Genomic DNA, 25,131 nt, shown 5'->3' with positions numbered 1-25,131 from the left:
TGGCAGATAATCTTTAATAAACCCTTGCACCATCCGGGAATAGGTGGAGAACCCCAAGAAGGAGCTGCAAGGTAGAAACTTGTTGGAACAGAATTATACACAGAGATACACAAAAATAGAGAGACAGGCAAAGTCTCCAACTAAAGGGGCCTAGGAAACCAAAGGGAGGAAAATACCAAAGTCGAGGGAACAGTGAGCTGGGTGACACACTAGTTGGCAAACAGCGAAGCCATAAAACTACATGAACCATTCCCAGGCACCTTGCTAGCAGGAGGAAAGGTTCAACTACTTCCACAGAAATTTTCAATCCAGACGTTGATGCCTAACCTGGACATAAGTCACACCCTGCTGGTTAGAGGTCTACTGTTTTTCCATTACTCAATCCTCCACAGACGGCAATGGAAGTTCTGAGCAGTCTTTTTCTTCTCCTCTCCTGCTTTGTTTCCAACCTGGGTCCTTACACTAATCATATCAAGTAAAGCTGCATTCCGTATTTTTTTGCGCCAAATTCCTTCTGATATCAAGTGATTGTCAAGGTGACTCCAAAAGTGTTAACTAAATATATTCTTGCAATTATGATAGTTCATTCATTATTCATAACATATTTATCTCTTTTGAATAAGTGAAGCTATCAACAAAAATTCTTCCAATGAGCCCACATTGAATGTTTTGTTTAATAAACTCACTTCATTTTGCCAATGCATTCATTTTTGTAATAGTCCTTTCATTACCTTGGAGCGCCATAACTTTATTCCTAATTATTGACATGAATTTACTGCATGGTAGGTTTTTACATCCTGGCAGTAAAAAAAGATGTAATTGATTTCCTGATGAAGTCCCTTTAACAGTTTATGTCAGAATAGCATGAAAACCCGTCATCTGACATAATTAAAGTGTCATAACTAGGGTTCACAAAAATATCCTCCTTGGGTGTAGATTTTCTATTATTAACTCAGTTTGAGTTGTATTTTTGCAGGCGATATTTAGGATCTATTATGTATGTCAGATGATGTTATCTATACTTATATCCTGGTATGACACCATTTTTCGTGCTAAGTTAGTAAACCAGCCTAAACCTTTCTACTCTTATTCTGTTAGATCTAAATAGTGTTTCTGAACAAAAATGTCCTCAATGTTCAATAATAGGGCATCTAAAAAACATCATATTATGATGGGGATTCCCTGTTCAAATGGAACCAAATAGAGCCAAACCCAAAAGGATGAAAAATGATCCTCATTCACCAACAGAACCATCTCCCAACCTCATACTGGATAAAATAACTCAGTTAGAATTTTATAATCTTTCATCAATTCAACCAAAATGAAAATGCAACAAATTGATCATAGATGAACGGATAAGGAAAGGAGGCTTTACCAAATAATTGAAGTGCAGGACTTGTCACCTAAACTTGACCAGTAGGAAATTGAGTTTTTTTTGTTTAAAAGCAATGCAAGAGACCTTATTAAGAGGAACAGATGTAATAATCTGAAGCTCAGTGGTTTAAATGAAGTAGTTAAAGGAGAAGAGGTATTCAATTTTTTTAAAGTAAAACCTAACCTAAATGAACTGTTAACTCCAGTGGATCTGAAATTCACAGAGAACACATTGTCTAGGTAGAAAACCTGTTTCTTCCAGTAAACAAGATAAATGTAGAGGAACACTAATGTTGCCTTTAAAAAGTACTTTCTACTGAAGATTGTTAAGACTGCAAAAGCAAACAAACAAATGACTTGATCTAGTCATTATCTTTATATCTCCCATGATCTCACGAAAGCTGCAAGTGCCAGAAAGATGTAGTTCCTTGCTGTGAGGCCAACTATGAAAACACTTACTATAAGATACGGTCCCAATCATCCTTGTGTTTATAAAATTACACATGTTAATCCTTGTATATTGAAGATACTAATAATTGTGAACGATATTAACGAAAATGTAGAGTGGAGGAAAGGAATACTACAAAGCCTGAGGCCACTTCAGAGTATTCCCTTTATTGTTCTGATGCTTAATCCAGCTGAGTTACACCTTTATGTTGTCAACTTGGTCTTTTTTGTCCTCAGTGTTAGCATTAAAACCTAGGTTCTATCCCCCTAATTGCTACCTTTTCTTCTTTCTTCATTTACCTTTCTGTATCCCTCACTTACCTAGTATTGGGGCATCTCTACCAAGAGATGCAACATATAATGCCTTAATATTTCTTACACTTTTATTGTTATACCGTACTCATACTTCACTGGTAAAGCATTATTTTTCTCAAAATGGCTATGTTTATATTTAGCTTTTTATAATGCTCAATATAGTCTCTTGCAATTTGAGGGAATGACGCAGGAGGTCAATTTAATTCATTTTAACAATTTAAAAGATTATGCTGTGTTTCATCAAGATTCTGAATCCTTACTACTTAAAATAAACAATGGGATGTCCACATCCAGAAAGTGATATCCATCTTTACACGAAATGAAAGAAGTTCCACATATTTAATCCATGTCCCTTTTTACATCCAAATGAAATATGGGGTTCAACACAGTATTACCATCATACTGTGGATGCTGTACTAGCACAGTCTTTAGGCTGTTAGTATCCCAGTTATCAAGCTGTGCTTGTGAAAGGTTTGTTCATCTAGTGACGTTCTTCATTTTTATAGGGTTGATAACGTAGACTTCCAGGAACCAATAAAAAGAAGGAGATTCCTTCCGAAGGGGGCTGGCCTGTGTGTCTTTCTTTTCTTTCCTCATCCTATCCCTTAAAATGCTATGCAACGGTGATAGGCTCCCAGGATCCACAGTCCTAACTCCACTTGCCTCTAAACAAGAGAGGTACCAGTGAAGTGCCAGTTAGGTGGTATGACTGCCTTGTGGTCTTTTGCCTTCTGCACAACGTTGTGGATGAATGCTTCTCCCATTTCCCTGGAATACTTTCTGTGATTGATTTGAACAAAGATGGAACCATGACTCCACTCTTTGATCAGCTTTTGATTGGTTTAAATGGAAAAGAAGGTGTTCTTCACCCAGCCTCCTTTACAGGAAAGCTCTGCCTCTCTGCCTACCTTTTTAACTATGATGGGGGTCAGCAGCTTCAAGTCTTGAGGACACAATGTGAATACCTTTTGTCCTTTCTTGAAGGCAGAGGAGGCTACCTTCACAATCTTTCACTGTCATCATACCATCCACGGGAGCTACCAAAGAGTAGATGGATGCAGAGATATATTCTTTGTCATACTCACTGGTACCATTTAGCAACAGGGTCCTTATTCATACTTTAATGTAATGTGATTAATTACATTCTAGTCAATGGGGTGAGCATTCTGGTGTGGTATAACTACTTGGAATACTGTGGTTCTTGTATTGTGTCTCCATTGACTTTTGCTTTCCTTGACAGCCACTTCATTGTATGATTATGGAGCTTTTTTCCACCACATCTGAGGTGGTTAAACACCATAGAACAAATCCATCAGAACAGGGATATCCAATCCTAGTACCACTGGTTCTTGAGAATGAGGTCACAAACTCACTGTCAAAGTAAAGCTTCATTCAGTAAGTTTTGATGCCCCGGTGGATGCAAGTGAATGGGGCATGTCTTACCAGGAGGCTATGGTGACAAGGTGAGGAGTAATAAATATCTGTAGGCAGTCACTATCCACCCACCTTCTTGTGGTTTTCTCATTGATTTTGTTTTAAATGAACCTTATTGAAATGTAAATGGCAATGACAACAATAAAAAGGATACAAATAATTTGAGTTCTGGAAGGTAATGAAATGATGGTAGTTATATTTGTGGCGCAGCCACTCACCTGAAAACCAGGCTGTCTGCAGGGGCGATGACGGTTCTCCCAACCTCCAGAGGCACCTCTTGGTGCTGCTGATGGCACCAGGAGCCCCGGCAGGTGCCTCAAAAGGGGAATGGGATTTGGAAAAAGAGAGAAAGAAACACTGCACTCCTTCACCAGGTGCAGCCGGATTTGGTTATTCAGGTTATGGAGGACTGTCAGTGGAGCCACTGGAAGCTGCCTTTCTGTGATGAATTACGGTATTGGTGAAGCTATGTGCAATTAAGAGACTGTTTCACAACATTCAATAAAGCATGCACTGATCTCATAAAATAGCATTCAAAAAGGCATGCACTGATCTTATTAATTTTGTCTAATTTGGTTATCACAGCACATTCACCTGGTAATATCAGCAACTTGGCCCTCTCTTTCTTCTCACGGATTGATATATACAAAAGGTGACGAAATATGAATGTTTCTAATCAAATTAGGAAGTTATGCAAGTCTCTCTCATAGATCTGCACTTTCACATTAGGTTTTCTATGGTAAAACTACAACATAAAATGAGTTACAATACCAAAAACGAGAAAACTCACATGTACAGTATTCATAGCACTGAATTGCATAATCACTATTAACATAAAATGAATTGAAATACCAAAAGCAAATAAATTCACACATAAAGTAATCCTAGCACTGAATTGTGTAATCACTATTAGTACAAAAAATAAAGAAGTGGAGGACAGTGAAGTTCTGTCACAGTTCTCAGTTACAAAATTAAAGTTGTCAAGGCCCATGTGCTAAATCTGTTATTCAACCCTCATCAAGGCCCCCACTCATAAATCATGTCTGTGTCCTTAGAAGAGGCCTTTCAAAGTTTCAAAAAGGCCAGAGTGCAATCAGTCTCAGTTTTCAGGATATTTGCTGCCAGCGGAGTCAAGAGGGCAGCGGGTGGAGCCTTGAGGGAATTCTAGAGTGCAGAGGGCTTTCCTTGCCTGACAGGAAGAAAACCAAGCAGAGCCATGTGTACAGCAAGAGTATTTATAGCCAGCATGGCTCATGCTTTTGAAAACATGAAGCTGCTCCCTGGAGACCTTGGGGGCGTTGTGGTTGCCTGGCAGCCAATAAACAAGTGAACCTGACACATTTAGAAGCACCAGGACTTGATACAGTCACATGTGCTCAACAAGCATTGGTGAAAACAACTATATAGTGCAACAAGCATTGGTAACATCAAGTACATATCAAACATGCTAAAAGCAACCCAGTGGTGCTACACATACATGATTAAAATAACACCCATGAGGATGTTGACAAACTAGGCAGAGTTGTTAGGTCCTGACAGCTATAACAGAATCATGATCTCTTCCAGTGAGGGAAAGAATGGTTGGGCAGGACAGGTGGTAGCAGAATAGCCTGCAAGGGTAGAATCAGAGGGAAAGAGGAGGAGGCAAGCTGGCAGGGCTAGGGGACTATGTCAGAGAAGAGAGAAAATGAAAAAGAGGGGAAGTCCCCTATGCAGGGCCTCAGCAGGAAGGCAAGATGTTATGTAACACAAACAGATGATGGAAGGAATGCTGAAAATTTTCAGACACTTGACCCCAGTCACAGATCTGGGTTAAATCAATCTTTCTTTCACTCACCCCAGTTTGGACCCAGTCATATGCAAATCAGTCTTGACCCTGCTCCCCATGGGTCAGGGCTGGACTGTTTCCATATGGAGCAGGGTCAAGACTGATTTGCATACAGCTGTGTCCAAACTGGAGTGGCATGGTGAGCAAAAGAACAATGGATTTAACCCAGATCTGTGACTGGGGTGAGTGTTTGAAAGGTTTCAGCACTTCGTTCATCATCTTCTTGTGTTGCTATATTTGCCCTAAGTGGCCAGGCTATGCCCAGATGTGGGTCCCTTGCTCAAAGTGCCACTGCACTCAAGCTAGCCTGGTTGATTAGGGGTGAGACCCTGAAACCAGTCCCACAATGCTTCTTTTGGGTCCAGGAAGGACCTGGTCTGGCAGTTCGGGCTGGACTGTTTCCACAGGGAGCAGGGTCAAGACTGATTTGCATATGGTTGGGTCCAAACCGGGTTGGCATGGTGAGCTAAAGAACAATGGATTTAACCAAGATCTGTGGCTGGGGGTGAGTGTTTGAAAAGTTGCAGCACTCCGTTCATCATCTTGTTGTGTCGCTATGTTTTCCCTAAGCAGCCAGGGTACGCTCAGGCTTGGGTCCCTTGCTCACTGTGCCACTGGATTCAAGCTAGTCTGGCTGATGAGGGGTGATACCCTGTAACTAGTCCCAGGATGTTTGTTTCCGGTACAGGGAGGACCTGGCCTGGCAGTTCTGTCTGGACTGTTCGAATAGGGAGCAAGGTCAAGACTGATTTGCATATTGCTGGGTCCAAACTGGGGTGGCATGGTGAGCAAAAGAGCAATGGATTTATCCCAGATCTGTGAATGGGGGTGAGTGTTTGAAAAGTTTCAGCACTCCGTTCATTACCTTGTTGTGTTGCTATGCTTGACCTAAGTGGCCGGGGTATGCCCAGACGTGGGTCCCTTGCTCACTGTGCCACTGGATTCAAGCTAGCCTGCTTGATGAGGGGTGATACTCCGAAACTGGTCCCAGAAGGCTTGTTTCCAGTCCAGGGAGGACATGGCTAGCAGTTGGAGCTGGATTGTTTCTATAACGAGCAGGGTCAAGATTGATTTGCAGATGGCTGTGTCAAAACTGGGTTGGCATGGTGAGCAAAAGAACAATGGATTTACCCAGATCTGTGACTGGGGGTGAGTGTGTGAAAAGTTTCAGCACTCCGTCCATCGTCTTCTATTGCTATGTTTGCCCTAAGCTGCCAGGGTATGCCCAGACTTGGGTCCCTTGCTCATTGTGCCACTGCATTCAAGCTAGTCTGGCTGATGAGGGGTGATATCCCGAAACCAGTCCCAGGATGCTTGTTTTCGGTCCAGGGAGGATCTGGCCTGTCAGTTCGGGCTGGACTGTTCCCATAAGGAGCAGGGTCAAGACTGATTTGCATATGGATGGATCCAAACTGGTGTGGCATGATGAGCAAAACAACATGGGATTTAACTCATAACTGTGACTGGGGGTGAGTTTTTGAAACGTTAAAGCACTACGTCCATCATCTTGTTGTGTTGCTCTACTTGCCCTAAGTGGCCAGGGTATGCCCAGACGTGGGTCCCTTGCTCAATGTGCCCCTGGATTCAAGCTAGCCTGGCTGAGAAGGGGTGATACCTCAAAAACAGTCCTAGGATTCTTGTTTCTGGTTCAAGGGTAACCTGGCTTGGGAGTTCAGGCGTGACTGTTCCCGTAAGGAGCAGGGTCAAGACTGACTTGCATATGGCTGTCTCCTACCTGGGGTGGCATGGTGAGCAAAAGAACGATGGATTTAACCCAGATTTGTGACAGGGGGTGAATGTTTGAAATGTTTCAGCACTCGGTCTATCATCTTGTTGTGTTGGTAAGACATTATGCAGTCATAGTGAATGTGGCATGACATATTCAGTGGGTAAAGTAAGGGTCTGAGTCTCAAGGCTGCAGAGTGGGCCCCAGCAGAAACCTATTACATTTCATTGGTGTGTAAGATGCCCATTGGCGCTGGGGAGCAATGGCATATTCTGGGAAGAGCATCACCTGGTTGTTATCAAGTCACAGCAGGGACAGTTTACTAACCTCTTTCAACACCTTGTCCTGGTCCCTGTAATTAAATATTCTAGCTATTAGCAGTCAGTGTGTGGATCCCAGAAGCATCCTCTGCACAGGGACTCTTTACGCACATTCTCTGGAGAAAAAGGGAGAGAGTTTGTCCATTGGCATAAAACTTTTTATCCAGGTTTCTTGGAAGGATACTGCATTTTTGTCCCTCCGCTCCTTCTGCCAGTCCCAGTAAACAGATATTGTTTCTGCGGGATAGCCCTTCTGCATCCTCCATGTGCTCCTCAAGGTGGTCCACTCAGCGATGCATGTCCATGACCAGTCATTGTACGTCCAGTGACTCCGGCTGAAGGAGGACCATGTCACAGAGGGACATCCATGGTCATGTAAGTGGTGTAGCAGGCATGAGGTTCACCTAAACAAGGTTTCAGGGCTGTTGTGATGACAACAGGCCTGCATGCACTCATAGGGCCCCTTGTGTGCGGCTCGCACCCTGGGGGCTGCATAGGTCCATTGAAAGGGGCCTCTATCTGCTGCAGGGTATCCCCAGACCTTCACAAGGGGCCTTGGATAGGCCTAGCTGGGCCCTGATGGTAGCAAGGTCCAATGGGCATGCACCACTGCACCCACTGATGGTTGGCCCATAGGCTAAAATGTGCCTGTTCAGCCCTCTGGTGGGTGTGGAGGAGTTATGGACTGCCCCTCAGCTTGAGGCAACCTCACTGGCATGCAGATCAGGTAGTGTGATGAAACCATTTTAGTTTCCCCATGGGACACAGGAGTCAGTTTAGCCTTTGGCTTGCAGGCCTGTGCCCCCGCCATCTAGTGACATACTACCTAGCTTGCTCTGTTTTATTTCATTTATTCTATTATTTCTTTTAGCTTTAGCCCTGTGCTTACATTTTATAAGAAATGTTTTGATTTTCATTTTCAGTGCCATTCTGAGAGGGCATCATTATTGGCATCACTATCAGTGATACACATAGATATGGTCTTCATGTCCCTTTCCCACTTACACGTCTGATAGGAACATCATGCACACTTGTTAGGGATTGGTTATGCAATTGCCGACCACAAGTCTGACACATTATCAGTTGTTTAGAAACATACTTGTGTCAGGGATCTTACATGATCTGTCTGAATACACCTCACACGGACAAGGTCATTAGATGGGTTCCTTCCAGATGCCATCTATGCTGCACGTCACCTTGCTGCAGAACTCAGCCTTTGTTTCACAATGGAGTCTACCCTAGAGACCTCATTCCAAGTTAACAAGGGTTGGGGGTCTCTTCTCATGGACATGGTACTGGTAGGTTAGGTTTATTATACCTAGCTCTCAATAGGGTAGTGAATTAGTCTTTTTTTGGTTAGGGACTATGGGGCATATTTATACTCCGTTTGCGCCGGAATTGCGTCGTTTTTTTTGACGCAATTCCGACGCAAAACTAACTCCATATTTATACTTTGGCGTTAGACGCGTCTAGCGCCAAAGTCCATGGAGTTTGCGTCACTTTTTAGCGTGGACACCTACTTTGCGTTAATGAGATGCAAGGTAGGCGTTCACGTCTAAAAAATTTACTCCGAGGCATGTGCGCCGTATTTACACTCCCGGGCAAAATTCACGCCCGGGAGTGGGCGGGTCAAAAAAAATGACGTACGGCCGCTTTTGCGCCGTTTTTTAGCGCCTGGAAAAGGCAGGCGTTAAGGGACCTGTGGGCTCTGAAGGAGCCCAGAGGTGCCCTCCCATGCCCCCAGGGACACCCCCTGTCACCCTTGCCCACCCCAGGAGGACACCCAAGGCTGGAGGGACCCATCCCAGGGACATTAAGGTAAGTTCAGGTAAGTCATTTTTTTTTTTTTTTTTGGTGGCATAGGGGTCCTGATTTGTGCCCCCCTACATGCCACTATGCCCAATGACCATGCCCAGGGGACAGAAGTCCCCTGGGCATGGCCATTGGGCAAGGGGGCATGACTCCTGTCTTTGCTAAGACAGGAGTCATTTCTATGGGGGTTGGGAGTCGGAAAAAATGGTGCAAATCGGCTTGAGGTGAAAAATTTGCCTCAACCTGACTTGCCCCATTTTTTGACGCCCAAGCCCCATATCCCCCTACGCCGGCGCTGCCTGGTGTACGTCGTTTTTTTCCACGCACACCAGGCAGCGCCGGCGGCTAACGCCGGCTAACGTCATTGATTAAATACGGCGCCCGCATGGCGCTTCAGAATGGCGTTAGCCGGCGCTAATTTTTTTGACGCAAAACTGCGTTAGCGCAGTTTTGCGTCAAAAAGTATAAATATGGCCCCTTATATCTCATGTTTATTGTAAGATGGGAGTTTTATATTCACAATTCTCATCTTCACAATTCTGCTTCTTTTACTGTTCATTATCCTACTCATTGTAGCACTCACATTTTATTGTAGATTGCAGTCTTTTCAATAAATATATTGAAAACTATCCTGCATATTCTTCATTGCCTTTGTGTGTATGAGGCTTATTGCTAACGAGAGAAAAGGGTAATTTCGATTCCACCACGACAGCCGCTGAAAGGAGTGGTCCGACCACCCTATTATGACCGTGGCAGAGCCTCCACGGTCCGACTGCTGGCACTGCCAAATTACCACCAGCTGAAAGCCTGGGGGTGCCAATAGTCTCAATCCACCAGGGCAGTGCTGTAAGCAGTCCTCCCTCTGGATTATGAGTCCTCTTTCTGCCAGCCTTTGCATGGTGGTCCCACCACTATGCAAAGGCTGGTGGAGAGGGGGTGCTGGGGGCCCCATGGGGGTCCCAGCACTGCCCATGCACTTTGCATGGGCAGTGCAGGGGCCTCCATGGACAGCCCCTTTGCACTTTTCACTGCCCAATTTATGGCCATATAACTGACGCCAACCAGGATGGTGTCCAAAGGCTATTGTTTGTTTCTTTGTGGGTGTATGCAGGCAGTGTGTCTGTAGTCCCTGCAGTTCCACCATCTGGAGGTGGGATCCCTGGATGATAGGGAGTAGTCACTGACCAGCTTTATTGGAGGTAGAAGCTCTATAGTATGGAGGTACCAATTTTACGATGCTACGTATAGTTGGATTATAACATTTGTAACTACAATGGCCAAGCACAGGTCTTCCTCAAACAGCTGCATTATTATTTTATCTCTTATGCTTTGCTCTCCTGCAGTGTTAGTTTTCAGTTGTTTATCAGCCAGGGCCTTCAGAGTGTAAAATAAGTGTGGTTGGGTTTCATGAGGTTTCTGTGTTATTCACCTAAAGTGTTGAAGTTCATTCAATTGTACACTGCCCGCTAGATGTCAGAGTATGATGTACTACAGTTATGGCTAGCTGCATGGTAGACTATCTGCATATCCCCTTTTAGCAATGGGGCCATATAATGGCTCCATCTTTCTAGGGGCCAAGTAACATCTGTTGGCACTTTCCCTAACATTTTAAAAATACTCCCATTGGTTGTATGTTTGAAAAAAAAGGAAAATACATCTGGATTCAAAAGTGTTATACTTTCAGTCAATTGAGTCAGGGGTTTCTGGACCTGACCCTGTCATCTGTGCATGCTGTACGTGTTGTCATTCCACCAGCCTTTGCATTAGGGCTTCAGTACTTAATTTGAGCTTGTAGTGGCCGGTGGGACCAACTGGCATTAATTTTTGGGGATGGCACTAATTTTTCCTCATTGGATATTCTTCAAGAGCAAGAAAGGGGAAAGTGCACAAAGGGGAAAAAGGGAGAAAGAGAAAGGAGGAAAACAGTAATTAAGGAAGAAAGCAGGCACCAAGTGTGAGATAAAGTGGCAAGAGATGTCAGGTAGTTGATTGAAGAGGCATTATGTTAATGCTAGACTACCCATCCTTGATATTTGGTGCACTGGCATTTAATAGCGCTGGCTGTGGGATTTTGAGAAGGGCTTTGTTCACTAGCACACATTATTTTACAAATTAAGCACTGGAGGGCTTCTATAGTGGTTTTTGCAGTTCCCCACTCCTAGCACCACTGTAATTTGATGCAGCCTCACTCTGCAAATGATATCCATGTTTTCAATATTTTTCCACAAAATAAAAGAAACTTCTCTTTTTATTTAGTCAGTTTCCCTTCTTATATCTGATCAATACATGTTTATGAGTACAACAGATTACCGACAGTGTACTGTAGATAAAGATAACGTTCTGATCCTTGCAGTGGAGCAAGCTTTGAAGTGGTATAACCCTGTTCTCAAGCTTTTGGTGATGCATGTGCACTGTTTGATTATTTAGTGACATTCCTTTGAATGGTATTTATGGCCAGATCTGAGGGCCTGTATATAAAAATAAGTACCATCATCACATAGCTGGTCTTTCTGCTTCTCTTTTTTCCTTACTCCCAACCACCACAGTGCTATAAGAAGGTCTTAGTGGTGCGAAAACGGGGAACACTTACTACTAAAAGGGAGGGTTTTTGGGAGGGGAAATGCAGGGTTATGGGGGTGTGAAGGAGGAGTTTAAGTGGGACATGTACCCACCCTCAAAAGAATAGGCCCATTGCTATTCACAAACTGCACTTACCAGGCTGAGTAGGCTGAGTAAGTCCAGCACCACACATGGCCAACAATTAGTACTGAGGCACCAGTCCATTGAAAATAATAATAATTCATTTATTTTTACTTTGTAAAAGTATTTTTTTAAATTAAATTTTATATATTTGTGTATAAATGAAAAATATGTTTAAAAAAAACAAAATAATTTTTTTTAAAAATATATTATTTTATTTTAAAACATATAATAACCTTTTAAAAATAAATGTAACTATAATGTTTTTAGCAAATGAATTAATGTAAACTAATTCTATACATAACGCTTAATGCTTTTTAATAAATAATAAATAAATATAAACATTTTATTTAAAAATATTTACAATTTAAATTAATATGTATATATATTTTAAAATATATTATTTTATTGTTTTTCATTACCAACAAGTACAATGCAATTAGTTGAACAGTAACAATGCAGCCATCCTCAACTGTGTGTCATAAGTTATTGATCCTTTTCCACGTAACGGCATTCTTTGGTTATTAGATGCATTAGTGTTATATCCCTTCAATTCCCCCTGCTATACCAATGAGGAGCAATGCATTATCTTTTATAGGGGCTCAATCCATTGAGTCTGAGGATACATTTAGTGTTCCCTCTCCCATTTCTTCAAATTTAGCAAGGAGCTCCTCCCACCTTTGTAGATCTTCCGCATGTTTATCATCCCTTCTACACTGACGGAGTCATATCTCTTTCGCCATGGGTCATTCACTTACATCCCGCATCCACTCCTCCACACTGGGCCCTTCCCATCCCACCCACGTAATTGCAACCCTTGGCTTTGCCAGTAAAAGTGTTAATTGCTTGAATTTCCATTCCATTTTACTGCCTTTGCACCTCTTAAGATCACCCAGGAGGCAGGTTAATGCAGTTCATTCTAGGGCTTTGCCCCCAACCCTTGCTAATCGCTGTAGCACCTAAATTAATATATTTAAATTAATTAATTTGTAATTTAAAATTAAAAAGTAGTGTTACTAGTGTGTTATTTCTATTTGTTCTACATTTAAAATAATACAGTACATTAATTTACAATAATATTGAACATAAAATTATTAAGTTTAAAACTTTTAACTTTTCCCAGCACATTACCATAGCCCTAATGGTGGAGGTCTCCATATGAAAAGTTACAAGTAGTAAAGTTGCAGTCACGAATTAGGCTCACCCTTAGTTTTAATGGTGAACAGTCAAAACTAGTAAATTTACTACAAAGTGTAAGAGTAAAGTTACAATTGTAGATTTACTCATGTGTAAGTTTACTTTTGTAATTGGCACCCTCAGGCCCTGATTTATACTTTTTGGTGCAAAACTGCAGTAATGCAGTTTTGCACCAAAAAGTTTAGCACCGGCTTGCACCATTTCTGTGCACCAGCCAGGCACCATACTTATAGAATGGTGCAAGCCGGGGCAAAGGATGCAAAGGGTAGGCTAGTGCAAAAAAAATGACGTTAGTCAGGTGGGGCTGACAGTATGGAAGAAGGGGGGTTTTGCACCAAACAATGGTGTTAGACAGGTTAGAGTAAAGCAAAAATGACTCTAATCTGCCTAAAGTCATTTTGTGAGGCAAAACCATCCATACCACATGATTCTTGTCTTATAAAAGACAGGAGTCATGCCCACCACCTCAATGGCCATTACAGGGGACCAGGTTTCCCTAGGTATGGCCATTGCACCCAGTGCCATGTAGGGGGGCCCAATTCAGGCCCCCCAATGGCACTTAAAAAAAAACAATACTTACATATACTTACCTCTACTTACCTGGGATGTAGTCCCCCATCCTCCGCTGTTCCTCTAGTGTGGGTGGAGGTGTCCCTGGGGAGGTGTTCCAACATGGAAATAGGCCCACAGGTCCCCTAACGCCTGCCCTGACCCAGGCGTTAAAAAATGGTGCAAAGCAAACTTTGACCCCACCTACCTCCAGTGCATGATTTTTGCACACGGGGATAATTATGGCGATAAGGCCGTAGAGTCATTTTTTGCACGGGAACGCCTACTTTGCATCTCATTGACGCAAAGTAGGTTTCCATGTCCAAAAAATGACTTTAACTCCACACATTTGGCGCTAGACGGGTCTAGCACCAAAGTATAAATATGGAGTTAGTTTTGCACCGAATTTGCGTCAAGAAAATTACGCAAATTTGGCGCAAAACAACTATAAATATGCCCCTAAATGTTTTTGTTTTTTTATTCATGGTATATTGGATCCTAAAAGCTATGAATGTTCGTTTAACCTTACCTGAATTTCTTATAATTTTACTTTCACAGTCAATGCACTAAAATCAAACAAAGGCTCAATTTATAGAATTGATGAATCTCCTATGATTACTTGGCTGGATTAGACTTTAATTTGGATGGAAAATGTTAAATAGAATTTTTAACTTCACTTTTCTGAAGATATATCTTTTTCCAACAATTTGGATTTGTCAGAGTTTTTATTGTTTCACATGCATCATGAAATGGGATTCTGGTACCAAATTGAAGGACTATCTATAGACCACTGTTCTGTGCTTTGTGAGATTATGAAGTTTAAGATTTAATTGAATAATATTCTAGCTCATAAGATCTGTAACACTTTGTTTAGAGTTAATGCTAAATATATTGGTAGACAGACAATGATTGGGAAATATACAATATATTAATTGAAACATTATTGATGAAAATAGCTTGGTTTTGGTTTTTGAAAGAGCTGAGTCAAAATCCTTTGATGTTTCCTAAAAACACTATATGAAGAGTCTAGCGCCTTTCAAGAAGTCAGGAGAAGGCTTTCAATTATGTTGTAAACTGACTTGACATTGATCCAAATGCCAACGCATTGCAGAGGGTAGATCTCTTTAGAAAGTTCAAAAACCTGTTTCATCCCTGTAGAAATCTAATGTTTTGGGTCATGATGGATCAGCCATAGGTTTTTTGGCTTAAATAGTTGCTCCAAAACATTTGTCACTTTTCAAATATTTCTGCATCTATTTCTGAAGCAAGGTGTATCTTTTTAGAATCCCTGATCACTTTAGTTCCCGGCAAGATAAGGATCATGCATTCTGTAAAACATACATTACTATTTCACTAATTAATAGTGATTGCATAGGCTTTGCTAAAATACTGACAACCAAATTGTCATCCTTATTAAACAAAGGTACATTGGCTTTAGACAATTCTGAAATATTTTAAAAGCTGCTGCTGTATATTTACCTATAATAGCTCTTTTTATTGATGTTGGAAAGACAATGGAAATATTCGATTGGCCTTTTATGTATAAATCTATTTCTTGGTATGGTTTTGGACCAAAAGCTCTAAGACAAGCATTATTCTATACACCAATACACAGATAGGTGTTTTTACTAGTGTCTATTTTTCGCTGTATGTTGATGTATAGCATGGAACACAAGGCAAGAATGTTTCCTACACCTTTTATTAATCATTTTTTACTTCGGTGCCATCTTTAGAAAGACTAAGGTGTAACCTGAATAGAGTAAAAGAATGAAATGAATAATAAGACTGCTAACATTTCGCCTTATGACCCCTCTGCTCTCTTGTTGTTAAAGTACCTGAAAACCCATCAATCTATTATGAAAAATGTGTTAATTTCTGGCATGTGCAGAAATGTCACAAGCAACCATCGGCTCAGATCAATATCACAATCAGTATAATGTTTGTTGTCAAATTTAAATATGAATTGCAATTTGCTTGTTGGTATGCCTGAGATATTTTATTTTCATTTCAGTTGCAATGATTCCCCAATTTATACCAGCCTCTCCTGAATGTTATGATGGTACTGGCGCATCTTATCGTGGGATGGTTGCTACAACAGTCTCAGGAAAAAAATGCCAGGATTGGATGTCAGATACTCCACATAGCCATTTGAAGAAACCAAACTCTTTTCCTAATGCGTAAGTTTTGTTTAACAGACGTAATAACAATTTTACAATGCTGATAAAAAAATGATGAAGCTTCCTGCAGCACTGGAATGGAAGGGTAGATTTACAGAAGTTTCATGCAAAACAGTGCATCAAGGGAACTTGCTGCAGTGTGTTGCATGATACTGATGAAGCTAAATGCTCTATATCTTCTAAGATATGGTGACTTCTGCTCCCTCCTTGGACTGGCACACTGTGTGCTGCCTAGCACCAATGCAGGCTCCCTTACACCATGGTGCAAGGCTGTCAACGTTACAGGCAGGATTGTTTTTGTGCAGGGAGGGATACCTTCCTGCATGAACAGCAATCCTAAGAGGTAATTTCCTCATTCTAGATGTGATGAAAACTGCATCACACATAGAAAGGGGAAGTAAGGAGGAGAAATACGAATATTTCTACTCGTAATGTCATCCCTGGAAGCTGCACCATTTTGATGCAAATCCCAGACTTGCTAATTTTAATAATTATAGGACTGCATCAAATTCACTCGGTGGATGCATGGGAATGCCCATGCTCCCTCCATGGAACATCTACCATTACAAAACATGATGCAATGTTGCACATGCCGCTATATTGCATTATATTGTTTTTACAAAGTCACACAAGACGGTGCAAATCACCTATTGTGTGGCTTAATAAATATCTTTTAAGGACTTGGATTGCCTTGGATCTCCTAGTGTGTTGCAAAGACAATGCAAGTTCTTAGTAAATTTGGGCTGAAATACTTAACCCTCTTGATCAAAACACCACTCTTTATTCACCAGCCCTACCCCCTTCTCTCAACGTTAGGCAAGGATTCAAAATGATAGATGGTCTGGTCACAAGCATCACAAGAATTATCAAAGCAAAACAATTGCACTTGTGTTAGATTTCCAAATACCACAAATGCAAGCCTGTCTCCCTTTTACTTCTGCTGATTCTTCATTGGGCAGACAATGTTCAGGAGGAAGTATTATTCAAATGTGCATTAGCACAAGTAATTTTTTTCAGTGCTTGAAAAATATGGTTCCCATGTAGGTAATACCTTTTGTCAGCTTCCTCATAAACTGTGGGGGCGCTTGTGCATTTTTCACACATAAGGTGCAAATCAGAAAGAGATTGTGAAGTTGTAATCCTATAAAACTACTTCGTATAATCATATGCCTTTGTGAATGGGTGTATGTCAAAATATTGTTAGAAAAAATATTGTCTCACAGATTTTGTCCTAAATATAATTTACAAGATATCATCCCATTGAGTGTAGGTTTGCCAACATTAACTACGGTAGGGCAATAGTTTGTTAAATAATTTAGAACACAATATTACCATCAGACAATAGAATAGTTTGGTTATGATATTCCAGTACCACACCTTGGGTATTGGACCCAAAACAACTAAAATTCAGGGAATATTTCAGGGCCAGTGTACTAAATCACATACTCATAAATGCCTATGTGAATTAGCCTTGTGAATTGTATGCTTACTTCAGCCATTTTAGGTGAAAACTGTGTGTAAACATGTCTGTGGATGTTTGTGAATTCCAAATGACAATATTAATCTGATAGTAGCAGTGTTCCCAGCCCTAACTACAATTTGCAGCAAATCTAAGGATGGTAGCATGCTCCAATCTCTTTACATTAGCTCTCTTCTGTGATTCATGCATCCTGATACACATACAGGAAAATACAAATCACACATTTAAAACATCACAAGAAAATAAAGCACTTAAGCTGGATATATAGATCATCCTGCATAAAGTGGCTAGTCTATTGCATACCATAACAATGCAAACGTATTTCCTATAATGAAGGCACTCTGTATAAATTTTCCCAAAAACACTGGGCTCTGTTCCTGAAACAGTTTTTGAGCCATTCATTTACATTTCTCCTCTACAATGAGGATTCTGCTTTGGCTTTAGATGTTGTGCTAAGCAACAGATCTTTGCAATTTTGTTCCACTCTTGATAGAATGAGTCATTGCACAGCCAAACGTTCACAGTGATAATTATTTCTCCTACTAGTTTGAGCGTTAGTACATGCTTAATTTTCAGTATTATCTGGCAAGCCCATGAAATGATGGAGTGTAGAACAATATGCAGATTCCATCACCAACTTTTTTAAAACTTTGGGATGGAGTATATGCTACAGGGAGTGTCCAATCTCCAAACCTCGCTAAGGGCCTGATTTAGATATTGGCAGATGAGTTACTCTGTCACAACGGTGACGTATATCCTGTCAGCCGCGAAATCTAAATTCCATAGAATAAAATGGGATATAGATTTTGGCATACGGGCTATGCGTCACAGGTGTGATGGAGTAACTCGCCCGCCAAAATCTAAATCAGGTCCTTAGACATTGATACCCATGGCTTGATCATTGTAATATTACAGTGGGTCCTGTCTGGTTAGTTTCATACAGTTTCATACAATCAAAATGTCTGTGAAACAGGTGGAGTTTAAGGGCCTTATTATGAGGCTGGCGGTCCAAGGACCGTCAGCCTTGCATTGATGGCTGCACCGCCACAACTGTGGTGGTCCGACCACCTCATAACAACCCTGGTGGGTGGGCCCACCAGGATGACCGCTGTGTCTGCCGGGAATGTGCTTACCAAAGGGTCGACAGTGGCTGGAGTTGTAACCAGCTACGGCGGCACTGAACTGAGAACTGCCTGGCTGATTACAACCCCACTTTCCACCAGACTTTCCATGGCTGAAACTTTGCCATGGAAAGACTGACAGAAAGCCAGTGCAGGGGGCCACAGGGGTGCCCCTGCATTGCCTATGCCAGGGCCCCCTCTCCCAGCTCCATCAGAATGCACACTGTCTGATGGAGGTCTACGATAGTGGCCTTGTCTCCCTTAAGGGAGCCTAGACCAATATCATAATACTGTTCTTTCCAGGCAGCCCAGCGGGATCGGGTATTACAATGTTCCCACCGATCAGCCTTGTGGGAACATTGTAACATGCTCGGGGAGACGTCACCAACATGGTAGTTGCATCCTCCCTGCGAGTTTGGTGATCCCGCAGTGGGACTGTCATGATTCAGTTTGGAAAATACAAGTGCCTGAACTAAAGTCTTTAAATCCTGATCCAGAAAATACCACAAAACATTTTGGGTTGGTAGCGTGCACTATTCACCATAAGACAGGTGTGTTTTTGTAGGTTAAGATTTGTTGAGGATGCTAGCCAAGGTCATGGCATTGTCCACAATAGCCAGTTTACAATCCAGGAGAGTAAAAGACTCAAACCATGATTATGCATGGTGATTTAGACTGTTTAATTGAGATTAAGGGAAAATTAGTTTTTGAGGTTTTGAGATTTAGGTGATGATTCATCATTCGTCTTTGGGTGTTTTTTAAGGTAATAGAGAGAAGAAAAATTTAATTTTGTGACGAGATCTTCAGATACATCTGGGAGTCATCTGCATCTCAATGATGCAGAATCCCAGCATTTCTAAGGAAGGTCCCTAGTTTTTCCAGATAAAATTTCAACAATCAGCACAGGCTAAAGCTTCAAGGAATCTCTTGTTGCAGACAGGAATTGCTGAATATATAGCCAATTTCTGACTACTTGAGTTTAGTTTGATAAGCAGAAAGAACACCAGTTGAACACCACACCTTCAATGCCTATTCGTTCATTAAAGAATGATTAAATTCATGAAGATTCAGCCGTATTTATAAAACAATGATTTTCCTTCAAAAGAGTTATCTCCACTTTCGAATCTACACTGACAACAAAATGCACCAATATTTTCGAACATCATAGGGGCCAGTGAAGGAAGATAATATTTTTCATGGAAAAAAGAAATAAAAAGTCATTTTCCGAAGTTCACTAATTGCCTAACCCTAAGGCTTCTGAATCTCTTCAACGCAGAGACTCAGATATAGATATCGGTAAATAATAAGTACAACAGAGATCAAGTGATGGACATGACATTGCCACTCAGGCGCAAGGCGCGGATTAGGGTCAGGGTGGTGAGGGTGGTCAGACACAATGGGGCCATTGGGTAGGGTGAGGCAGGTGGGAGGGTAGAATGGGGGGCAAGAAGAGACAATAAGAAATGCAAAAATATAACTTCATAGATTAAGGGGCATATTTACAAGACTCTTGTGCCCCTTAGCGCCACCCTAGCATCATTGTTTTTATGTTACGGTGGCCCTAAACAGGCCCTAACCCTACATAATATTTACAAAGTGGCACAATGCTAGCATTGCCCCATTTTGTATACCATTGCGCCACATTACACCTGTGCCAGGTATAATGTATGCTGGGGTGGCGTTGCCCCGCAGTGAGGCCCAAAGAAAATGGCGTAGTGAAATTTACAAGATTTCACTGTGCCATTCTGCGAGGGCAGGTGTTAAAGTGATGCTAGGCTATTTTCTATGGGACTCCCTGAGCTTTGCTGGACTAGCTTCAAACTTTTTGGTGCTAGTCCAGCAAAGCACCACAGTAGCGTCAAGCATTTTCATGCAATTTTGCTAACGTACACCATGGTGCGCTGTATTTTAAATACAGTGCTACCATGTTGTCATTAGGTGGGCGCAGGGTGACGCGAGGAAACTGGCGCATTGGAGCCAATGCACCAGTTCCTAGTAAATATGCCCCTTAGATTATCAAGAATAGATTAGTGCAATGCTAGGATGCCCTGTTAGCAAATTAGCAATGGGATAAGGGAGTGTTTCAAACTGATTGCTTTCATTTTGGATTCTTCAATAATTTTGCATGGCTAGATCAATAATGTTAATGCTCAAAGAGCATGATCCTTTTATAAACACTCCTCAAAAACAGAGGGTTGTCAAACTTTAATTATCATTTGCAGAGCCCACATTTTTTGGTGTGCTTCTGAGACATATAGAGACCCTGCAATCCTCTTTTGCATGGGACTACGTGCTGGTGTAACTTCTGTAGTAAAGGATCATCAAGGACATTAAATTACAGCTTTATTTACACTAAACAAGAAGTCGGGCTGAATATAACCACACTTTCTGCAGAAAGCCAGTGCTGGGGGTCACAGGAGGGCCCATGCACTGGACATGGCCATGGCATGAGCAGGGCACCCCCCACCAACCCAGCAGACAGTGCACATTCCGAGGGTGCTGGTCAGCTCCCCAATGTGCTATAGTCCTATATCGTAACACTGTTCCCGCCAGACTGACAGCAGAACGCTCTGTTACAATGTTCACACTAGTCAGCCCGGCAGGAACATTGTAGTAGGGTGAGGGGGGTGCCACCAGTATGATGGTGCCATCCTCCCTGCAGCATTTGCAGTCGGCTGGTCTGACTGCCAATGCTGTATTGAGGCCTTTAATGGGCCACATAAGGCAGAGCAATCAAGATATATGCCAATATTTATTGTTCAGTAAGAGTTCTACAGTGTCCGTCTGGAGTAGTCCCTTGCCTTTTCCACAGTGTCAAAGATAATTATAAACTACCTTCTTGTCAGTTTTTCCAACCACACAGCAGTGTCACTGATGCTAACTACTTGGGTCTCAAAAATGGTAGGCCCAGTCTCAAGAGTGGTATTTTTTTTAGATAGAATTATTTTGATAAAGAAGAGTTGATGGATAAAATTAAATAATTTATTTGAGGAGTTTTGATGAAATCCAAGGCTCTATCAACTGCAGCAGGCAAGAAATAAGCAAGAATAAGTGTTAGTGTGTCAGGAACCTAGACTTACTAGCGGCTACCCTCCACCTTAGGGAGTACTACTTCTCAAAGGAGGTTATCGATTCATGAACTTTTAGTCAGCAAAGCTATAAGTGTGTGGAAAATACAGGAAGTAATCTTTCATGGTATTTGAAGACATACTCTAATGAGAGCCTGATTACCACACTCAGAGATCATAATAACAACCATGTAATAACAAGCAGGATAGAATTGTTAAAGATTTTCTAGCACACTTTGAGTGCTTGTATCAAGTCACCTCACAAACACCCATTGATACACTAAACAAGTATTTTGATACCAAAGCGATACTATAGATTTCAAGTAACTGTTAAGAAACTGTGTCATCGTTTTACCAAATGCAAAGTTCTTAACGTGATTAATGGCCTGCCTAATTACAAGGCTTGTGGATAGGATGGATTTCTATTTGGATGGAGTACAACAGACTTCATTTTTGTAAAATTGCATCTTACCCACTTGGTTAACTCTTCATACACCGGTGGTGGGACCTTGTCATACTTTCAAACATTTAAGTGTTTTAAAACACAATGAACTATCAATAGAATATTCTTCCTACACATCATTAAGTATTCATAAAGTAGACTAAAAAATATTGCCCAAAGAAAGTAGTCACCTGTGCAGGGCACCTGATCCATAAGGTCCATAATGGATTTATTAAGCCTCAGCAACTAGGAGCATACACATTATTTGATTGAGGCCTTGGACACTTTTACCACTCAATATATTCTGGCCGGTGTAATTTTATTTGACACTGAAAATGCTTTAGAACTTTTAAGCTGTTAATTTTTGCAACCCTTTACCACTTCAGATTTCCTGTCCGGCTCACTAGATTAATAGCCTGTCAGGGCTCCACAGTCACTGTGATCACAAGGTATACTGTCTCTCAGTGTGTTAACATCACAAGAGGTGCCTAACAAGGGTGCTTCATATCACAGTATAATGCACTTCTTTTATTAAACTCTTAGCAATTTTGATCTGAAATGCAAATCTCATTAATCCTCCAATAGTGGGAAAGTCTAAACTCAACTATGTGTGAATCACCAATATTTCTCCAATATTTAATTCACCCTTGATTTATTTGGAGTGTCACAGAATTGGACAGTTATAGGTTAAGCACTTAATATACTAAAATACTTATTTTTAATGCTTCTCTGAATGTTCTCCTATATGCATGAGGGGAAGGTTTTGATATTTCCCCATGAGCTATCAGGAATAATGAGCTCTGAAGATACATCACAGCTAGTTAGACTAAGTTCCCCCTCATTGCTTAACAAGTTGAGATCATTATGTTTGCTCTGGAAGGCCTTACTATGGCCACTATTTTGTGATATTAATATTGGCACTCATGCCATTAGAAAAAGTAGAAAGTATATTTTCTGAATGTATATGGCTCTGGAAGAACCATAATCCATGCTCCCAATCTCAATATTTGGAATATTTCTGAGGAAAATAATTTTCATTCATATTACATTGGCTTAATAGCTATGCATTTCTTTCAGTTTTGTGCTGTCTATATTTTTCCAGTATTTTTATTCCATGATACAAACAGAAGAAACTCAGGACCTGTCATTTTGCCTGCATATTCACGCCACTCCTAAGTCAGCATATTTTAGGACCTTGACCAACACTAATTCAAAATCAAGAGTTTTTTCCTGAATGTACTTTATCCCTGCAATTAACTTGAGTCCTTGCTTAACAGGACCCCTTCTGAGACCTGGACTAAAAAAAACCTAAAGAAAGAGCCTGCTCTCTGCAGAAAGGGGATTCTGTAGGAGATTTTAGTTATATGTGAGGGAGCACCTCAAATCTGGAATGAGCAAGATGGGAAAGGACGTGAAGACTGTGATCTGAATGATTGACAAGAATTGCGTAATGTGTATAAAAGACAAAATTAGGGAGGCGTCACATATACAATATAATAAAAAATGGTAAGATATTAGGAAAGTGCTAAACAAAATTACACTATTACCATAAATAACGGTTTCTTTTATCCATGGAAAGTGATCTGTCTGTAATGAAAAGGAGATCCCTCTAAGGCAAGGAGCAGTTACTTTTGCAAAGTCTTGGAAGATACTCAGCGGCACATATGGAAGAAGAGCACTATGTGATTCTCTTTGTAGGAGTTACCAAGCCTCAGAACTCACAAGCACCATTTGGTAATAATACCTATGGTTTAAACAAAGACACAAAGACAAAAAGAAATGGAGCAAGAGGAATAGAATTTAGAACCAGGTCTCAGGAAAGACAGGACTGAAGAAAAAAAGAGCAGACAGACCAATCTAACTTTTTAATTGTGAAAATATAACAGATGCTGAAAACTAGCAAACGCAAATGTAAGGATCAACGATTGATAGTTTGCAACAAATGTCTCAGCATATTAGGGTACTATACTTAGCTTCCTGTGAAAGTCTGCCACACTTTCCTTGGTGGTCTTTCACAGGGCTCTGTCCCCTAATGACGATGTTGTACCTAACACTGTAAGGGAGTCAGAAGAAGCACCACCATCCTTGCAAAAGTTAGCACCAAACCATGTTGGACTCAGCAATGGAAATGGAATCACCTCTACCAACATGATGTCTGCCATGGAGCCAAATCAAAATAGGGAGGTTCCAGTGCTAGAGCTGCAGAGGGAAGTTTAATCTTGTTTTGGCAGAGACGCTGTTACTGTCTTCTATTATATCATATAGCCTATGTATAGTTTTGTTTTTCTGTTTTAAGTTCACCAAAGGTAGTTGAGTTCGTATCGGACATTGGTATGAAAGTGTATAAATGTCAATTAGTCAAAAGTGGTAGAAGCTTGCTGAGACGTGTTCTAATTATATGTCATCCTCTTCATTAAAGTCCAAACATTTTTTCATATTACTCACAAAGGCAGTTTACATTTACAGGGGGCTGGAGAAGAATTATTGCAGGAATCCAGATGGCGATAGTAGTCCCTGGTGTTACACCATGGATCCAAGTGTGAGATGGGAATACTGCAATCTACAGAAATGCCAAGGAACAGTGGTTATTGAACAGAGACCAATAAAGACGACCCGGACACCATCGAACAAGCCAGGTGAGCAATAAAGGTGTAGAAGATTTTATTATAATGGTTGCCTGATGGCTCTAAATTTTTATCTTGAGTTGATGTGCAATTATTTGAGAAGTTGATAAAGTGGTCCAAACTGGATATTACACTCTGGACTGAGGCGTTGCAATCCTCCTCCTGGAGTTTGGAGGGGGACATTGATATTGTTTACCAGGCATTTGAGGAATGGGTAGAATTATCGTGAGATGTACACATCCCTAGAAGAATCCAGAAGTTCTCCCAAACTAGCTCCAGTATCATAGGTTCACACCAGAAATCAGGGAGTTGAAGAATGCGTGTAAGAGAGAGGAAAGAAAAGGCCATTTATAAAAAGGCATTGAAAAAATATCGACACACGATCATGAAAGCAAGGCTAGTGGACTTTGTTCATAGGATTTCTTAGTCCTCCCAAGCTTTCAAGAAAAATGTATACAATTGTGAACTCCTTCCTGAAACCAAAAGTTGCAGGAGCTGGACCTCCTCCATCTAAGGA

At 41.2% G+C, this 25,131-nt stretch overlaps 1 protein-coding gene across 1 annotated transcript in view; it reads left to right on the top strand.

Annotated features, from left to right (window-relative positions):
* PLG (plasminogen) overlaps positions 1-25,131 on the top strand; it is a 387,567-nt gene that overhangs the window by 250,762 nt on the left and 111,674 nt on the right. Inside the window, exons 10-11 of the mRNA XM_069234491.1 lie at positions 15,714-15,879; positions 24,457-24,626. Of these exons, the coding sequence (XP_069090592.1) occupies positions 15,714-15,879; positions 24,457-24,626 (336 nt within the window). The remainder of the gene's footprint in view (positions 1-15,713; positions 15,880-24,456; positions 24,627-25,131) is intronic.

Source organism: Pleurodeles waltl, chromosome 5 (genome assembly GCF_031143425.1).
Source record: "Pleurodeles waltl isolate 20211129_DDA chromosome 5, aPleWal1.hap1.20221129, whole genome shotgun sequence".
In the NCBI taxonomy this organism is placed as follows: domain Eukaryota; kingdom Metazoa; phylum Chordata; class Amphibia; order Caudata; family Salamandridae; genus Pleurodeles; species Pleurodeles waltl.
The sequence above is the reverse complement of the archived record's forward strand: the minus strand, read 5'-3'. Positions and strand labels throughout refer to the sequence as shown.